Here is a 15,298-nt window from a genome sequence, read left to right on the forward strand (position 1 = left end):
AAACACACTTTCTTAGGAGTAGACTTCTGAGTAGACATGCATAGCATTGGGCTGAGAGGCTGCAATCCTAGAACACTTTCCTGGGAGGAAGCCCCGCGGGCTGTAATGGGACTTACTTCTGAGTAGACAGGCACAGGACTGGGCTGTAAGTGGCGCAGGCGGAAGGTGCCCTGATGGTCCCTCATCCCAACCCTATGCAGGTCTACTCAGAAGTGAGTCCCATTATAGTGAGTGGGGCTTACTCCCAGGTAAGTGCGAACAGGACGGCAGCCTCTGAGCCCAATCCTCTGCATGTCTCCTCAGAAGTAAGCCCCACTAGAGTCAATGGGGCTTACTCCCAGGTAAGTATGCACAGGACTGCAGCCTGAGAGCCCCACCCTGTGCGTGTCTCCTCAGAAGTAAGCCGCACTAGAGTCAACGGGGCTTGCTCCCAGGTAAGTGACCCTCAGCAGCGGGTCCCCGGAGCCAGCGGGGCTTCCAGGGCGAGCCGGGAGGCCTGCGGGCGCCTCCCCCGCCCGGCGAGGGGCGTGCGCGGCGCGCGGCGCCCTCCCCCGTCCCTCCCGCGCGGCTACCCAGAGTGCTGCGGCGGCGGCGGCGGAGAGGCGGGAGCGGCCTGGGCCGCGGAGCGCGAGTGGTCGTCGCCGGGACGCGAGGGGAGGCGGCGGCGGAGAGCCAGGCCGGCCGCTCCGGGCCCAGCATGCGAGAGTGAGATGCGTCCCCCGGCAGCGGCGCCCCTGCGGGCCGAGGCGGCGCGGATGCGGCTGCGGGGCCGGCGCTTCGCCCTCCACAAGCACTTCTATAGGACTCATTCGCCCGCCGCGTGAGGGCTTGGGCGCCCCGAGCCCCCCGCCCCGGCCCCGGCATGGAGCCCCCCGCCCCGGCCCCGGCCCCGCCGCTCGACCCCGCCCGGCTGGGCCGCCTGCGCGACGAGCACGGCAAGGTACAGGAGCGGCTCGCAGTGAAGGCCGCGCGCCCCCGGCAGACCTCGGGGGGGGGGGGCGGCCAGCGCCTGGGACGGGGTGGGCAGGGCCGCTGGGGGGCTGGCTGGCTGAGGCTGCCACCACAGCCACGCTTACCTGGGAGTAAGCCCCAATGACTCTAGTGGGGCTTACTTCTGAGGAGACATGCAGAGAATGGGGCTCAGAGGCTGCCATCCTGTCCACACTTACCTGGGAGTAAGCCTCATTGGCTATAATGGAACTTACTTCTGAATAAAGGCATCAGCTTGGGCTGCAGGCTTTTTAAATCTAGGCTGTGGTCTTAGGCACACTTTTGTGGGAGTAGGCCCCAACTGGACTCCGTGGGACTTACTCCTGAGTAGACACGTATAGGATTGGGTTGATGCATACAGAGGAGTATGACCCATTGGGTTGACTAAGGCTGCAATCCTAGGCACACTTTCCTGAGTGTATGCCCCAACTGGACTCATTGGTACTTATTCCTGAGTAGACATGCATGGGATTGGGCTGATGCATACATAGGAGTAAGTGCCATTGAATAGGCTAGAACAGTTTTTCTCAACTAGTGGTTTGAGTACCACCAGTGTACTTGAGATGGTGTCTGGTGGTACTTGCAGGACATCTAGGCAGGTGCTGCCTGGCAGCAAGACCAGGAATATATTGCAACAGTAGGAAGCTTGGAGGGCAGCGCTCCAAAGCATGCTTTTCTGTGCTCACAAAAGCCCTCCCATTCACCCTAAGCCTCTTACTGGTGTTTGTCATGTCGTATGTTGCCTCCCAATATAGTAGTAACTGGTGATGATGTCATCACCAGTTACTTCTGGTGGTACTTCAAATAGGTAGACCATGTGAAGTGGTACGGTAGAGGACAAATCTTGAGAAACACTGGTCTAGAACAGTGTTTCTTAACCACTGATATGACAACCAATGGTACTGGACACAATCTCAAGTATAAGCAGTGGTAAAAGTACCACTGGTGGTACTTGAGGTGGTGTCTGATGGTACTTGTGGGAGCCCCCCCAGATACCCTCCACCTCCAATGTAATGCAACAAGCAGCAGCAGTAGGAGGCTCAGTGTAGCAGGCAAAGCTCCAGCGTGCACTTTCCGAATGCTCAGAAAGTCCTCCTGTCCGCCCTGAGCCTCTTACTTGCCTTAGGGCGCAATCCTAACCCCTTATGTCACTGCTTTCCAGCTTTGGCATAGTGGTGCCAATGGGACTTGTGCTGCATCCTGCAGTTGGGTGTCACTCATGGAGGCCTCCTCAAAGCAAGGGAATGTTTGTTCCCTTACCTCAAAGCCGCATGGCCCTTATTTCGGTGCATAAGGGGTTACGATTGCACCCTTAGTTGCGTCACATCTGGCCTGTAACTGGTGATGACGGTTACTTCCGGTGGTACTTTTGATAGATGGAACATGCAAAGTGGTACAGTGGGAGACAGATGTTGAGAAACTAGGCTAGAACTCACTTTTAAGTAGGCATGCCTAGTCTTGTGCTCTGAATTATAAGACTTGCAAGCCTCCCCCCCAGCAATCAGAAGCATAATAGTTTTAATTTCCTTCCCCTACTCCTACTCCCTCCACACACAGAGACACACCCACCCTTTCCAGACTGCTGCCTTAGGCTTCAATTCTATCCACACTTACCTGGGAGTAAACCCAATTCTCTGTAATGGGACTTACTTCTGAGTAGAAATGCATAGGATTGGGCTCCTAGAACCTCGTCACATTAGGTGGAGAGTGAGGAGGGAGAAGTGTGGACTTGTACCGCTTCAGATCTTGGAGTGATGTTTTGAATCTTTCCTCATGCAAAACACACACACACACACACACAACATATATAGGTTTGTGTTGTGAGTGTTGTTACCTGTGCTCCCCCCAAAGTCTTCAAAAGCATATTTTTAACTTTCCTTTCCCACCACACACAAAGACATACCCACCCTTTTGAGTCTGCCATCTCAGAACCCCTACACATTAGGTGGTGTGGATCATTCTGCTGCAGAAGTTGGGGTCATATTTTTGAATCTTTCCCCATCTCCCCCCCCCCCAAATAACCCACTCCAAACCCCACAGCACTTTGCTTGTAGTGAACCTGCAATTCAGAGAGAGGCCTGTGCTAAATCTTTCTCCAGTGGGTTTCTTTGTGACTTGCAGGTGGCTTGTTGCAGGTAGCACTGGAATTTGAAATTTTTACTAATAATAATGGTGCAAAAATTAATAATAGTAATAGCAGGCAGCAGTGATTTGATAATTGTAGTCTGAAGTGAAACAATCCAGAGTGTTCTTGAGACTTACTGTCACAGAAGTGTGTATAGGATTACAGCATTACACAGGGTCAGGGTCAAGTTACATGATCATACATGTGGCTTTGACATTTTTCTGACTGGGTAGGTATTCTTCAATAAAATCTGCATGCCACAGTGTGCTCATGTTCAGTACACCTGCACTCCCAGTGTTTGCATTGCATGTTTTTTGTGACATATCCTCCCTGGAGAGCTGATGTTGCTACTGGTAAGTTGGAAAAAAAAACCTTTTTACCTGCCAGCAGCAGCACAGTCCTGGTGATTGTGTTGCTGCCTTTACTACTGCCCCACCCCTTAAGGGCACAGAGACTGGATTTCCCTGGCTGGGGCATCATGATACCCCAGTTTGGGAACCTCTGCCTTAGTTCTTTCATATTAATGTAACAGTCACTTTCAGTTTTGGGCAGTAATAATAGTTAATGTTGTTCGTATGGGGGACCCCCATACCTGCAGATCCGGTATCCATGGATTCACTTATCTGCATATTAGGTTTGCAGGTCCCCCCACGCATGCCCACTCTGGAGGTAAGGAAAGCTCTATGGCCTTTGCTGGGCTCACATCCACGGCCTCTGCCGGGCTTAGACGGAGCTTTAGAGCTCAAAACAGAGAAACCAGAGGTGATATTTTTAGTTCCTTATAAGGCATTGGGAGGCCCAGGGAATCCCTCCTGGCATTATAAGGCATTAGAAACGTCACTTCCGGTTTTTCCGTGAAACCTGAAGTCATGCGTTTTGAACTCCAGAGCTTCGTCTGAGCCTGGCAGAGGCTGTGGACGGATGTCCACGGTCCCTACTGAGCTCAGAGGCCCCTCCACAGGCTCCCCTTGCTTCCAGAGAGTTTGGGCAGCAGGAACAGGCATTTGCCCATATCCGTGTTTTTGGCTATCCGCAGTGGGTTCTGGAACTTCCCCCTGTGGATAAGGGGATGCACCTGTACATAATGTTCAGAATAGTAAAACTTCGTTTTAGGTAGTAAGGTTCATATGACTTTGAGCTGAAACATACAAGACACATGGTAATAAAAAAAACTAATGCTCTGACAAAACTATTACAAAACTTGAAAATTGTGATGATATCACAGCCGCATCACACACTATTTTAGAATATGAGTGTTAATTGGGAAAAACAAAAGGATTCACCCACTTCTTAATTTTGTTCAGATTATTTTCAGCAACTGCAAAAGGACATGCTCTTCTTAGGAAGGCTGCAGGTGTTAATGCTAGTGGAGTGTTTGTAACTTGGTAGGTTATTCCACTATAATTTTTTCCCCTCAACTTTTCACTTTGGAGTTCTATCCAAACTCAAAATTGCTAATAGGCTATTTTGGTGTTTTATTTCTTTTAAAATCAAATCACTTCAAAATCACTTAATGAAAGGTTCCCCATATGTTTACTGCTGCACCATCTGGGCTATTTTCAGGTCATTACAATCTGTTGTGTAAATAAGTGCTGTAATATGTAGCTAATGTGCATAGTCTTTTCTGAAATGTTGACACTGTATATAGAGGCATGGAGTCAAATCAAATCTTTGCTCCAAAAATCCAGGATAATATTTCCTTCCTCCCCCATCAGGAAAATTGTCTCTGGGCAGGTCACACTTGTATGCTTGCCATTTGATGACATAGGTGAATATGTTTAATTGAAAAGCACTGTGTTTGAAATGATCCTTGAAGAAACATATAAGTTCTGCCTTTGGTTTTAGATGGCTTAGGGCCCAATCCTATCCAACTTTCCAGCACCAACTTAGGCCCAATCCTATCCAACTTTCCAGTTCACAATGCAGCCCCAGGGTAAGGGAACAAATGTTACCCTGTCTTGAGGAGGCCTCTATGACTCCCCCCCCCCCCATGGCTGGATGCAGCACACACCCTGTTGGCTGAGTTGCATCAGTGCTGGAATGTTGGATAGGTTTGGGCCCTTATTCATGTATGTAAGCCATTGCCTGAGAGTGCAGTCATCAGATGATTAACGTGCATGTGTGAACTCGCCCTTTGGATCCAAACCAGAGTTAAACAAGATCAGTGTAGATTTAAAATGAAGAATTTAATAATGTGGCGGTTCTCTCACAAGATGGTGAGCATCTAAAGCTTATCTCTAGAAGGCATTTTAAAGATATTTTGAATTTTTCCAGGTTTTTGCCCCTTTAAGGACTAATAAGAATAAGAACAGAGGTTTGCGGCTTTAACGAAACTTAACACCTGTATAGCGCTTTGAATGTATTATTTTGATGCAGTCCTTAGGACAGCCTTGTAATGTAAGTACAGGCGACCTCTGTATCCCTTGAACATCTGTTCCAGGACCCCCTTAGTGGATATAGAAATTGTGAATATAGGGCAACCCTATCTCTGTAGTTCTCCTATGCCCCTTAATATCATTTAGGTGCTTACCACTGAGATATGTTTTTTACAAGACACTATAAGCGTGCAAGTTTATAGTGTGTCCAGGCAGGCTGCATGCAGCATGAATGTTTGAAGAGAGTAGATTGAATCTCTTTGACGCGATCTGCTCCCTGCTGATGTTCGTTCGAGTCTTTTCAAGCTTTCAGGCCTCCTCCCTACCTTTCATGCTGTAAGCTTGCATGCTTACAGCATCCTGTAAAAAGAAGAAACATTTCCCAGTGTTGACCGTCTGTTAATGGGCATGGGGGAGCTACAAGGAACTGGATCTGCGGATGTGGGGTGGGGTGGGGTGGGGTGGGGTGGATGCCTGAAGTATTATCCTCAGATTGCTGCTGGAGAGCTGAAGCTGGAAAAGAGAATGGTTTGCCTAAGTCACCTGTTGACTTCCTGTCAGAGGTGAGATTCAAGCTTGGGAAGTCCTGATTATCAGGTCAGCCTCTTAACTGCTTTGTGACACAAACTCATTTAGGCTGCAGTCTGTTGCAGTAGACTCTGAGGTGATCATAGTATGTTTGAGACAATTTCTTAATGCACAACTACAATGTATTGGCATGAAATTTGGCTGCACTGGGTGCAGAGTTCTTATTTTATTGGGGGGGGTGCACGCAGTCTTGCTAATAGTGTGGGACCGTTTGCAGTTTTAATGTGGACTGTGATATGACCTGTTACTGGAGAGCCCCTGGTGTTGAGCAGCTTTGATTCTTGGGGCCCAATCCTATCCAGTTTTTCATTGCTGGTGCAGCTGTGCCAATGGGGCGTGCACTGCATCCTGTGGTGGGGAGGCAGTCATAAGGGAATATTTGTTCTCTTACTGGTGCATTGCAGTTGCACCAGTGCTGGAAAGTTGGATAGGATTGGGCCCTTAGGCCGCAATTCTAACCAACTTTTCAGCACTGACATAAGGGCAATGCAACTCTGAGGTAATGGAACAAACATTGCCTTACCTTGAGGAGGCCTCCATGACTGCCCCCCCCCCCGACTGCAGGAAGCAGCACATGCCCCACTGGCATAGCTAAGGGTGCAATCTTAACCAACTTTGCAGCAGTGGCATAGCTATGCCAGTGCTGCAGAGTTGGTTAGGATTGTGCCCTTAGTCTCTGGAAGGAATATTTGCCTGCTGGGATGTTTGTTTGCAGGGGTCTTTAGACAAAGCTGTTGTAGGTAGTTTTCACATAAGAACATAAGTACAACCCCACTGGATCAGGGCATAGGCGCATCTAGTCCAGCTTCCTGTATCTCACAGCGGCCCACCAGATGCTCCAGGGAGCACACCAGATAACAAGAGATCTCATTCTGATGCCCTCCCTTGCATCTGGCATTCTGACATAGCCCAATTCTAAAATCAGGAGGTTGCACATACACATCATGGCTTGTAACCCGTAATGGATTGTGAGAAAGATAAAATAACAGAACACCTAGTAAAGATATTTATTTGAGACTACCTGTCCTGTTTAAAGGTTCTTTCTATCATTGCAAAGAACAATTTGGTTGAGTTGTTTCAGTGCTTGGAATGTTGTTTGTTTGTCTGTGTAGGAAGCAACATCTTTCTACACTCTAGTGTAGCTGTGGATCCTCAAATTTGTTAAACTAATGATAGCTTCTAGAGACCACTGTTCTTAATGAGGAACAGGTAAATCAAATGAAAAGGCTGTCCATTGTTATGGACACATGTATCTGCAAGATATTTGCAGTGTGGAACATTTTAAGAATTTTAAAGTGGGTAGTTGCATAATCAAAGGTTTACCCAGAATAATTTAGGTCTGCTAGAAAGTAAGTGCCACTGAGTTCAATGAGACCCCTTTCTAGGAAGTAGATTGTGACCTTAGGAGACTTTTGGATCTGCAGCCTTAGGAGAACTATCATCTTAAAGTTACCAGAGCAATTGGAAAATAAGTCATTGGGTGGTGAAATGTCAGGATATGCTGTGGCATAGTGTAACCACAGTGAACATGATTGCTGGGTGAAGCAGCTAATGCATCCTAAATGTATGCCTGTTTGCTCAGAAGTAAGTCCCACAAAATTCAGTGTATCATCCCCCAAGTAAGTGCATAGATCACAGTCTTGCACCCTAGTCCAGTCTTGAGATATCTGTGTCTTAGGCTCATTTAAATAGTGAGTGCCTCGCTCTGCTGAGGATCAGGCTGATTTCTGCTGAGGATCCTGCTGAGGATCAGGCTGATTTCCCTTCATCAGACTGGGAAACATTTCTTGAAACCAGTTCTCTTTTTCTGTTCTGCATATTTGAGGCTGCTTTGGGAAGACTTCTGCTTGGCTTCCCCAAGCAGGCTTACGGAAGTGCCAAGTGCTTTTCTGCCTCTGTATTTGTAAATTAGCACAAGCTGATTCCAATAAATGCCTTTTCAATAAAACATTTTTTTTTGCCTTGTGAGTTATTGGAGAACCCATGCGCAAGGTCTGGAAAGGCAAAGATAAGCACCATTGTAAGTTATTCAAAAGAATGATTAGCATGGAGTTGTGTACCTTAGTTTCCCACTGACTAAAAGAGACAGCCTGCTTGATGCAAATATGATATGAGATTGTCTTCTCTATTGAGAAACAGAATTACAGCCATTTGTGTGCATGCACAGTAGATCTTATGTCTACATACGTGTATGTGTTTTTCCGTGCATGCACACGCACATTTTGTTTGTTAGTTGCTTTGAATGTAGGGAAAGCAGGCTACAAATATTTTAATGTTTCATTGAGGTGTGAGCCTGCATCTGGGCCTTACCACTTTAGAGTGAAGTTGTGGGATTGTAACTGGACCCTCCATGCTGTCAGCTTTCCATTAAGAAGTAGAAGAGAGAAGTTAAAGAAATGTTCACTACAAAGCTTTGTTCAGGGTTAAATAGCTTCAAATTACTCACCTCTTTGCTCATATTCAGACAGCTTTCCTAGTAGTAACAGCCCTTAGTGCTAGTAACTATGCTTCATCTCTTCAAAGTAATTCACAGTCATTAGTTAATTACAGCATTAATGGAGAAGTAATTGCCTCTTCCCATTTCACAGATGAGAAAGTTTAACCTAAATGCTTGCAGTTTGCTCCAGTTTGCAGAAGGAGTTATGGTTGGAATTATAGTTAGATACTAAAGAGTTTAACACTGAGGTAACATTTGTTCTAGTTTATCTGCTTAGAACAGTGACACAGGTTTGCTCAGTTTCATGTTTTGAAACGTGAATTGGTAAAATTGATGAGATTGGCTCTGTTGAAAATGTGATATGATTTGAATTATGACCTGTAACTAGGGAATAATTTGCTTCATGCAAGGAAGGCCAAGTGTTGGTAAGTGCAAGCTTCCTTTTAAAAGGCTCAATCTTGAGTGCTTAGTTGAATAGGAATGATCAAAGCAGAATTGGTTAAAGAATCATAGATTTGGAAGGGGCAACTCTTTCCGAAGAGGGGACCCAAGTATGAAATACTGTCTTGATCATCTGAACAGTAATTTAGTGATACTTTGATTGAATGTCTCTTCTGGAGTTGGGATCCTGCACATACTTACTGAGCAGTAAGCCCCATTTAAAACAGTAATTGGTTTTATATTGAAGCACATATGAAGGGAGAGATAAGATGTAAAGAAACTGCAACAAAGCATTGGCAATTGGCTATTCAAAATAATAGCCTAGGTATAAACTGAGGATGTCCACAGAGCTTGCACAGTTGTTGTATTGGTGGTACTATAAAGCAGAGGTGCCCAGACCCTGGCCGAGGGGCCACTTGCAGCCCTCGGGGACTCCCAATCAGGCCCTTGGGGAGCCCCCAGTCTTCATTGAGCCTCTGGCTCTCTGAATACTTGCTAGAGCCTGTACTGGCCCAACACAACTGCTCTCAGAATGAGGATGACTGTTCGACCTCTCACCTGAGCTGTGGGATGAGGGCTCCCTCCACTACTTGCTGTTTAATGTGTGTGATGCAGCTGTGGCAATAAAGGAAAGGCTGACCTTGCTTTGTGCAAGACCTTTTATAGGCCTTGAATTACTGCAAGACCATCATTCATTCATACAAGTTCCATCTCTAATAAATTCATTTATGTAAATTTATTCAAACTTTAAACGTAAATTAATTCTTTTTTCCCCTGGCTCCCAACACAGTGTCAGAGAGATTATGTGGCCCTCCTGCCAAAATGTTTGGACACCCCTGCTATAAAGGATGGTGCCCCCTAGTGAGCTCTAAATAGCATTGATACAGATAAAAAGTGATGAAGCTATATGAAGCCCTTGGTACATATAGTTAAAGGGCATGCAATTCTTCTGAAATCTGAATATGAAGAAATATTCACCTTCAGTTGATTATTGTTGACCCAGAGAAGAGAACTTGTCTATTTTGATTTCATTTGTGCATTCCATTGCATTTCCACATGTGTGCTCTGTTTTAATATCTCAGTACTTGATTAGGTAATGTTAAGTTTGCTGCAAGTGTAGTTTAATAACCCTTTACACTTTAAAAAATATTTTAGCATTCAAATAAACCACTGATAACTGCATGCATTTACAAGCACGTATATTGTTTATGCCTGTAAGAGAAATAAGACAGGTTGTATTATGTTGCAGGGGCATCACAAACACAGCATTTAACCATAATCTGAAAGCCTAAACTGTGGCTAAGAATTGTCTGCACACTACATAAAACCATAATTTGCAGTATGTTTGCAATAACTACTGTTAAGTTTTAAAGTTACCCCAAGTGTACTGTCCCATAAACAAAGGATTCAAAGTTGGCCTATGTTCCATTAGTCGCAAACCCAACTTTAAAAATTGAGTTTCGAACTCTTACACATGTTTGTGTGGAGTTTTGTGTCTATGTCTACATGCATCCCAGCCAGTGATTAATTAATGATCGTCCATTAACTCAGGAGTTGTAGTGATTCCTTTTTTTGCATTTTTCCCCTCTGGAACACTTCCAGTTACGTATGTAGACATATAGGTTAAGGTTTTTCAAAAAATATTTTGGTTTAAGTATGTTGCAGCCCAGATTGGACTGAGCAGGTTTTGACTTAGGTGCAAGCTACTTCTTCCAAACAATCAGTCCTCAAGCCCTCAGCCATTAAGAATAGCATTAAAAGAACAAATATGTAAATCAAACTACACTCTCAAGATACTGTGGATTTCAGTAGGCCACAGGCAATCTGAATACTATTTATGATTGTGGGTGTGCTGCCATAGAGTGAGTTACATTGATACAGAGAAATGCCATACAGTTGTAGGAAAAACTTATTTGCAAAGGTAACTTTTGGCTTCTTGTGGACTTACCTTAACCCTTAATACTGATCTTACGCTCACATGCATGGGCAATGGTGGTAGAGCAATACTACTGGATAGTAGAGCTATATCTGCTCAAGGCTGCAATCCTATACACACTTGGTTGGGAATGGGTTCCATTAAACACAGTGGGATGCACTTCCAAGAAAATAGGCACACGGTTAATGGACAGGCTTCAAATAGTAGACTTTACTTCCTGTTATGCATTGTATTTTGGTTGAGTTTGCTCTCTGCTTACCTGCCTTTTATGTGTGGTTCAATGCTATTGATATATCTCCCACTTTTCTTTCATTTACACAAGATACTGTAGTGTAAAACAGGTCCCCAAATAGGCTCCCATTCAGGCAGTAGGCAAACTCAAACCTTCTTAACTTCAGCACAGTTGCTACATCATGTGCCTTCAGAACATGCTCTGGGACCAATTTATCCAGTGAATGTTTTCTGAAATACATACAGATAATACTGAATGATTTTATTGAGCGCAGCTCATTAGAAACTTGGACAGTGGATAGGAAGTGGGGAAGGAGGGAGGGACATACCTCTTTTGATTCCATCCTTCCGTATCATTTCATGGAAGACATCAAACAAATGAGGATAAACTTAAAATGAACTGCTGTTGCTGATTTTTGTCTAAGGAGTAATGGTTTCATGAAAACAGCATATGTCCATTTGCTTTTCTACTGATGGCCCATTCCCTCCCCCACAAAAAATACCAAAAGGGGAAAAAAAAGAAAAGCATATGCTCCCAATTTACATATTTACTAATTTAAAAAAAAGCTTCCTGGAACATTAAGCAGACTATCTTGGGTAACCTTTAACATTGCAGCTAATGGATATCGCCTGGAAATTTTCATAGAAGGTCTTCTAAATAATGTAAATGATTATGAATATGTAACTAGTTAATATGCAGCTACGAAAGGATTATCATGTAGAGGTTAATGAACACACTGCACTTCACGGTTTGCAGGGCTTTTGCTTTTTGTGCCTTTAGCTCACTTCATGCATGGAAAGTCATGTGCTGGGAATGGAAAGCTTCCTGTTGAGCTGTCTTTTCCTCAGCTTCATCTAGGAATGGGACATTTTAAACCAGAACTGTGTACAATTTCATAACAAACATACAGTATTTGGTGTAATTGTGCCCCCCCCAATTGTAATTCTGTACACATCTATTATTATTATTATTATTTATTGTCATATTCAAAACAGTACAGCACATTATTATGTACCATTTGAATATACTCCATCCAACAAGTAGTAGTATCCCCATTCAACTTAGGGGAAGGCTGGGGTTTCCATAGGAGTAGCTGGCCTTAGGCTCCCCCTAACGAGTTCATGGCAGAAGTGAGATTCATACCTGGGGAGTTCTGATTTGCAGTTTGATCTCTTAGCCACTATGGTATAACAGTTTCATTATCACATAAATCCTTACTAGAGCTAGTGTTATGCTAATATTGCAGGGTGGGGCAGGGGATGAGACTGAGGGAGTATGTCCCAATACCAGTGTTGCAGCCAAACCATAGTGTAGCTGTTGGGAATGACCTTTGGTTTGGTATCCTCTCTCCTCTTCTCCTCTGTGACCTTAGTTCTATCCCTCATTTTATAGTTTATAGTAACTACTGTTTCTAGTATGCATTTCTCCCCACAAAGATACAGGTTAACTTTGTTGAGCGGTCCCCTCTAGCTGCAAGCTGCCTGCCTGTTTGTCTTGATATACGCTTTCAGCTTATAGCATCTGGTTAAAGCAAGATACACGATCTTTCACACAACTATAAACAGCATAAACAAACGTAATGGGCATTGGGAACTGCAAATCCATGGATACCGGGGATGCCTGCATAGTACTGTCAGGTTCAAGATACTGCTTCCTTGCAGTTAGTATTGAAAACTGTCAATAAATCACGGAAAGTTGATTTTATAAGGAGAAAATATTAAGTTTAAGCAGGACACGTTTGTGTTCGCCATTGTAATCCTCAGAGTTTTATAATGTAAGACTTAACATAATAGGATAATTTTTCTAGCTTTCTTGCAGAAAAAGTGACAACAATCCACAACTTGTTTATGTAGTTTGTGAAAGTCAGTAATACAGTATTACTTTAGGTTTCTAAGTAGATTGTAAGATTGCTGCTGAAGGGAAGCTTACAGAATCTAGCTCAGAGCTGAATATAAGCCAGATCTCTCTAGTTTTGCCAAACCCCATTTCTCCCCCCCTTCTGTCCCCTTTTACAAAGAAAACCATCTGCACCTGTGATTTCATTGAAAACTGAAGGTATAGAATTATTTTTTCTGGCAAATGTTCTCATTAGTTGCTTTCACATGTTGGCTTGTTTGTTGGGTGCATGAGAAACAAATATTTGTAAAGCTGATTTTTGAAAACATATACATTCAGATGAATAATAAATACAACTTGCCATATAGTTGCTTGTTTTTGGTGCAAAGAACTGCAGTTTTCTGCAGTTGAATTCTTTCTCTGTATAGGATTTCCACCATCTGTGGATTAAAATTGTGGTTTGTGGTAATTTGCATATGTTCATTTGTGTAGCATAGTGGATAAAAGACTAAGCTATGGATTGGGAATTTCCGCTCTGACGTGAACCTACTACTTTAGGCAAACTACTCCCTCTGAACAGCTTGTTTGCAATATGTGAATAATACTCGGCTTACCTTTACAGAATGTTGTAAGGATTGCAAAAGATAATAGTGAGGTGCTTTGAAGCACTGGAGAGTACTATAGAAATATTCAGTAGTATTTGTGTAATATATCAGCCAACGAGCTGGAGTCCAAAGGATGTTCTGTGTATCTGCAATGACATCTGCAATTTTGCTTAAATGCTGTTGTGCCACAAAATATTTATTCTACCAAACAGTTCTGGTCGCAGCATCTCAAAAAGGATATAGTGGAAATAGAAAAGGTGCAAAAGAGAGCGACTAAGATGATTGCTGGGCTGGGGCACCTTCCTTATGAGGAAAGGCTATGGCGTTTGGGCCTCTTCAGCCTAGAAGAGAGACGCCTGAGGGGGTACATGATTGAGACATACAAAATTATGCAGGGGGTGGACAGAGTGGATAGAGAGATGCTCTTTACACTCTCACATAACACCAGAACCAGGGGACATCCACTAAAATTGAGTGTTGGAAGAGTTAGGACAGACAAAAGAAAATATTTCTTTACTCAGTGTGTGGTTGGTCTGTGGAACTCCTTGCCACAGGATGTGGTAACGGCATCTGGCCTGGTTGCCTTTAAAAGGGGATTGGACAAGTTTCTGGAGGAAAAATCCATTACAGGTTACAGGCCATGATGTGTATGTGCAACCTCCTGATTTTAGAAATGGGCTATGTCAGATGCAAGGGAGGGCAGCAGGATGCAGGTCTCTTGTTATCAGGTGTGCTCCTTGGGGCATTTGGTGGGGCCGCTGTGAGATACAGGAAGCTGGACTAGATGGGCCTATGGCCTGATCCAGTGGGGCTGTTCTTATGTTCTGACACTTCTACACAAGCACCAGTGGTCTCTTAGATTTTTCCCTTCTGCATGCAACTTCTTGTACTGCTTTGGAGTCTACCCTGGAAGGCTTCCTGACTTTCTGGAGCAATTTTTCAAGGGGGGAGGTATTGGCAGGGCTCTGGAGTCAGTATACAGAACTTCTGACTTCTACTCTATCCAGAATTACTTTCAACTCCACTGCCCAGCTCAGGGCTGTGAAGTTGGAGTCAGATAAAGTTTTGCATGTCGTCAGAGTCAGAAGTTTTGTGTACCCACTCCACAGTACTAGATGTAGGGGACTGCAGTGGGAAGGGAGAGCATACGAGGAAAGCCCTTATGAGGAATGTACAGAAGGTCTCCCTGTGGCTCTTGAATCCCATTGTTTTTGCTCAAGACTTAGCTCTCAGATAAATTAAAAACAGGAAATCTTAAGAGTGTGTTATTAAGGGACACAAATCAAATGAGTATGTTTTGATCCAGTTCAGGTGTCACGTTTCTGGTCCAAACTATGTATTATGAGATTGGGAAAGTGTGATATGCCCATGCACTTCCTTTAGCCCTTTCCCCTTGTACAACCATCTCAATAGAAGATTTCATGTTTCTTGATCCACAGTCGGCTGTGAACTAAAATTAAGCACTCTCTCCAAATCAGGATTACAAACCACTCTTAGAGGTAAAGGGGGGAAGGTATTTTTTCTAGTGCATGTAAAAATATTGTTGACATTGTTTTTGTATTTGACATGTAATATGAGGGATGATGTTGACATGTGAATTATGATTGAGCAATATCAAGAGTTCTTGGGAAAGAGAGTTGTGCCACTTGTCTGGGTTGTATTAAAAGAAAGATTACCAAGTTTCATTGAAATTAATGGAACTTAAGTTAGTTGTAACTAACTTGTCTCATTGA

At 44.1% G+C, this 15,298-nt stretch overlaps 1 protein-coding gene across 1 annotated transcript in view; it reads left to right on the forward strand.

Annotated features, from left to right (window-relative positions):
• The first annotated feature begins 587 nt into the window (after nt 1–587).
• URI1 (URI1 prefoldin like chaperone) overlaps nt 588–15,298 on the forward strand; it is a 49,411-nt gene continuing 34,700 nt past the window's right edge. The window contains exon 1 of the mRNA XM_066637620.1: nt 588–940. Coding sequence (XP_066493717.1) covers nt 863–940 — 78 coding nt within the window. The 5' untranslated portion in view covers nt 588–862. The remainder of the gene's footprint in view (nt 941–15,298) is intronic.

The sequence above is a fragment of the Tiliqua scincoides genome, chromosome 9 (genome assembly GCF_035046505.1).
Source record: "Tiliqua scincoides isolate rTilSci1 chromosome 9, rTilSci1.hap2, whole genome shotgun sequence".
Taxonomy (NCBI): Eukaryota; Metazoa; Chordata; class Lepidosauria; order Squamata; family Scincidae; genus Tiliqua; species Tiliqua scincoides.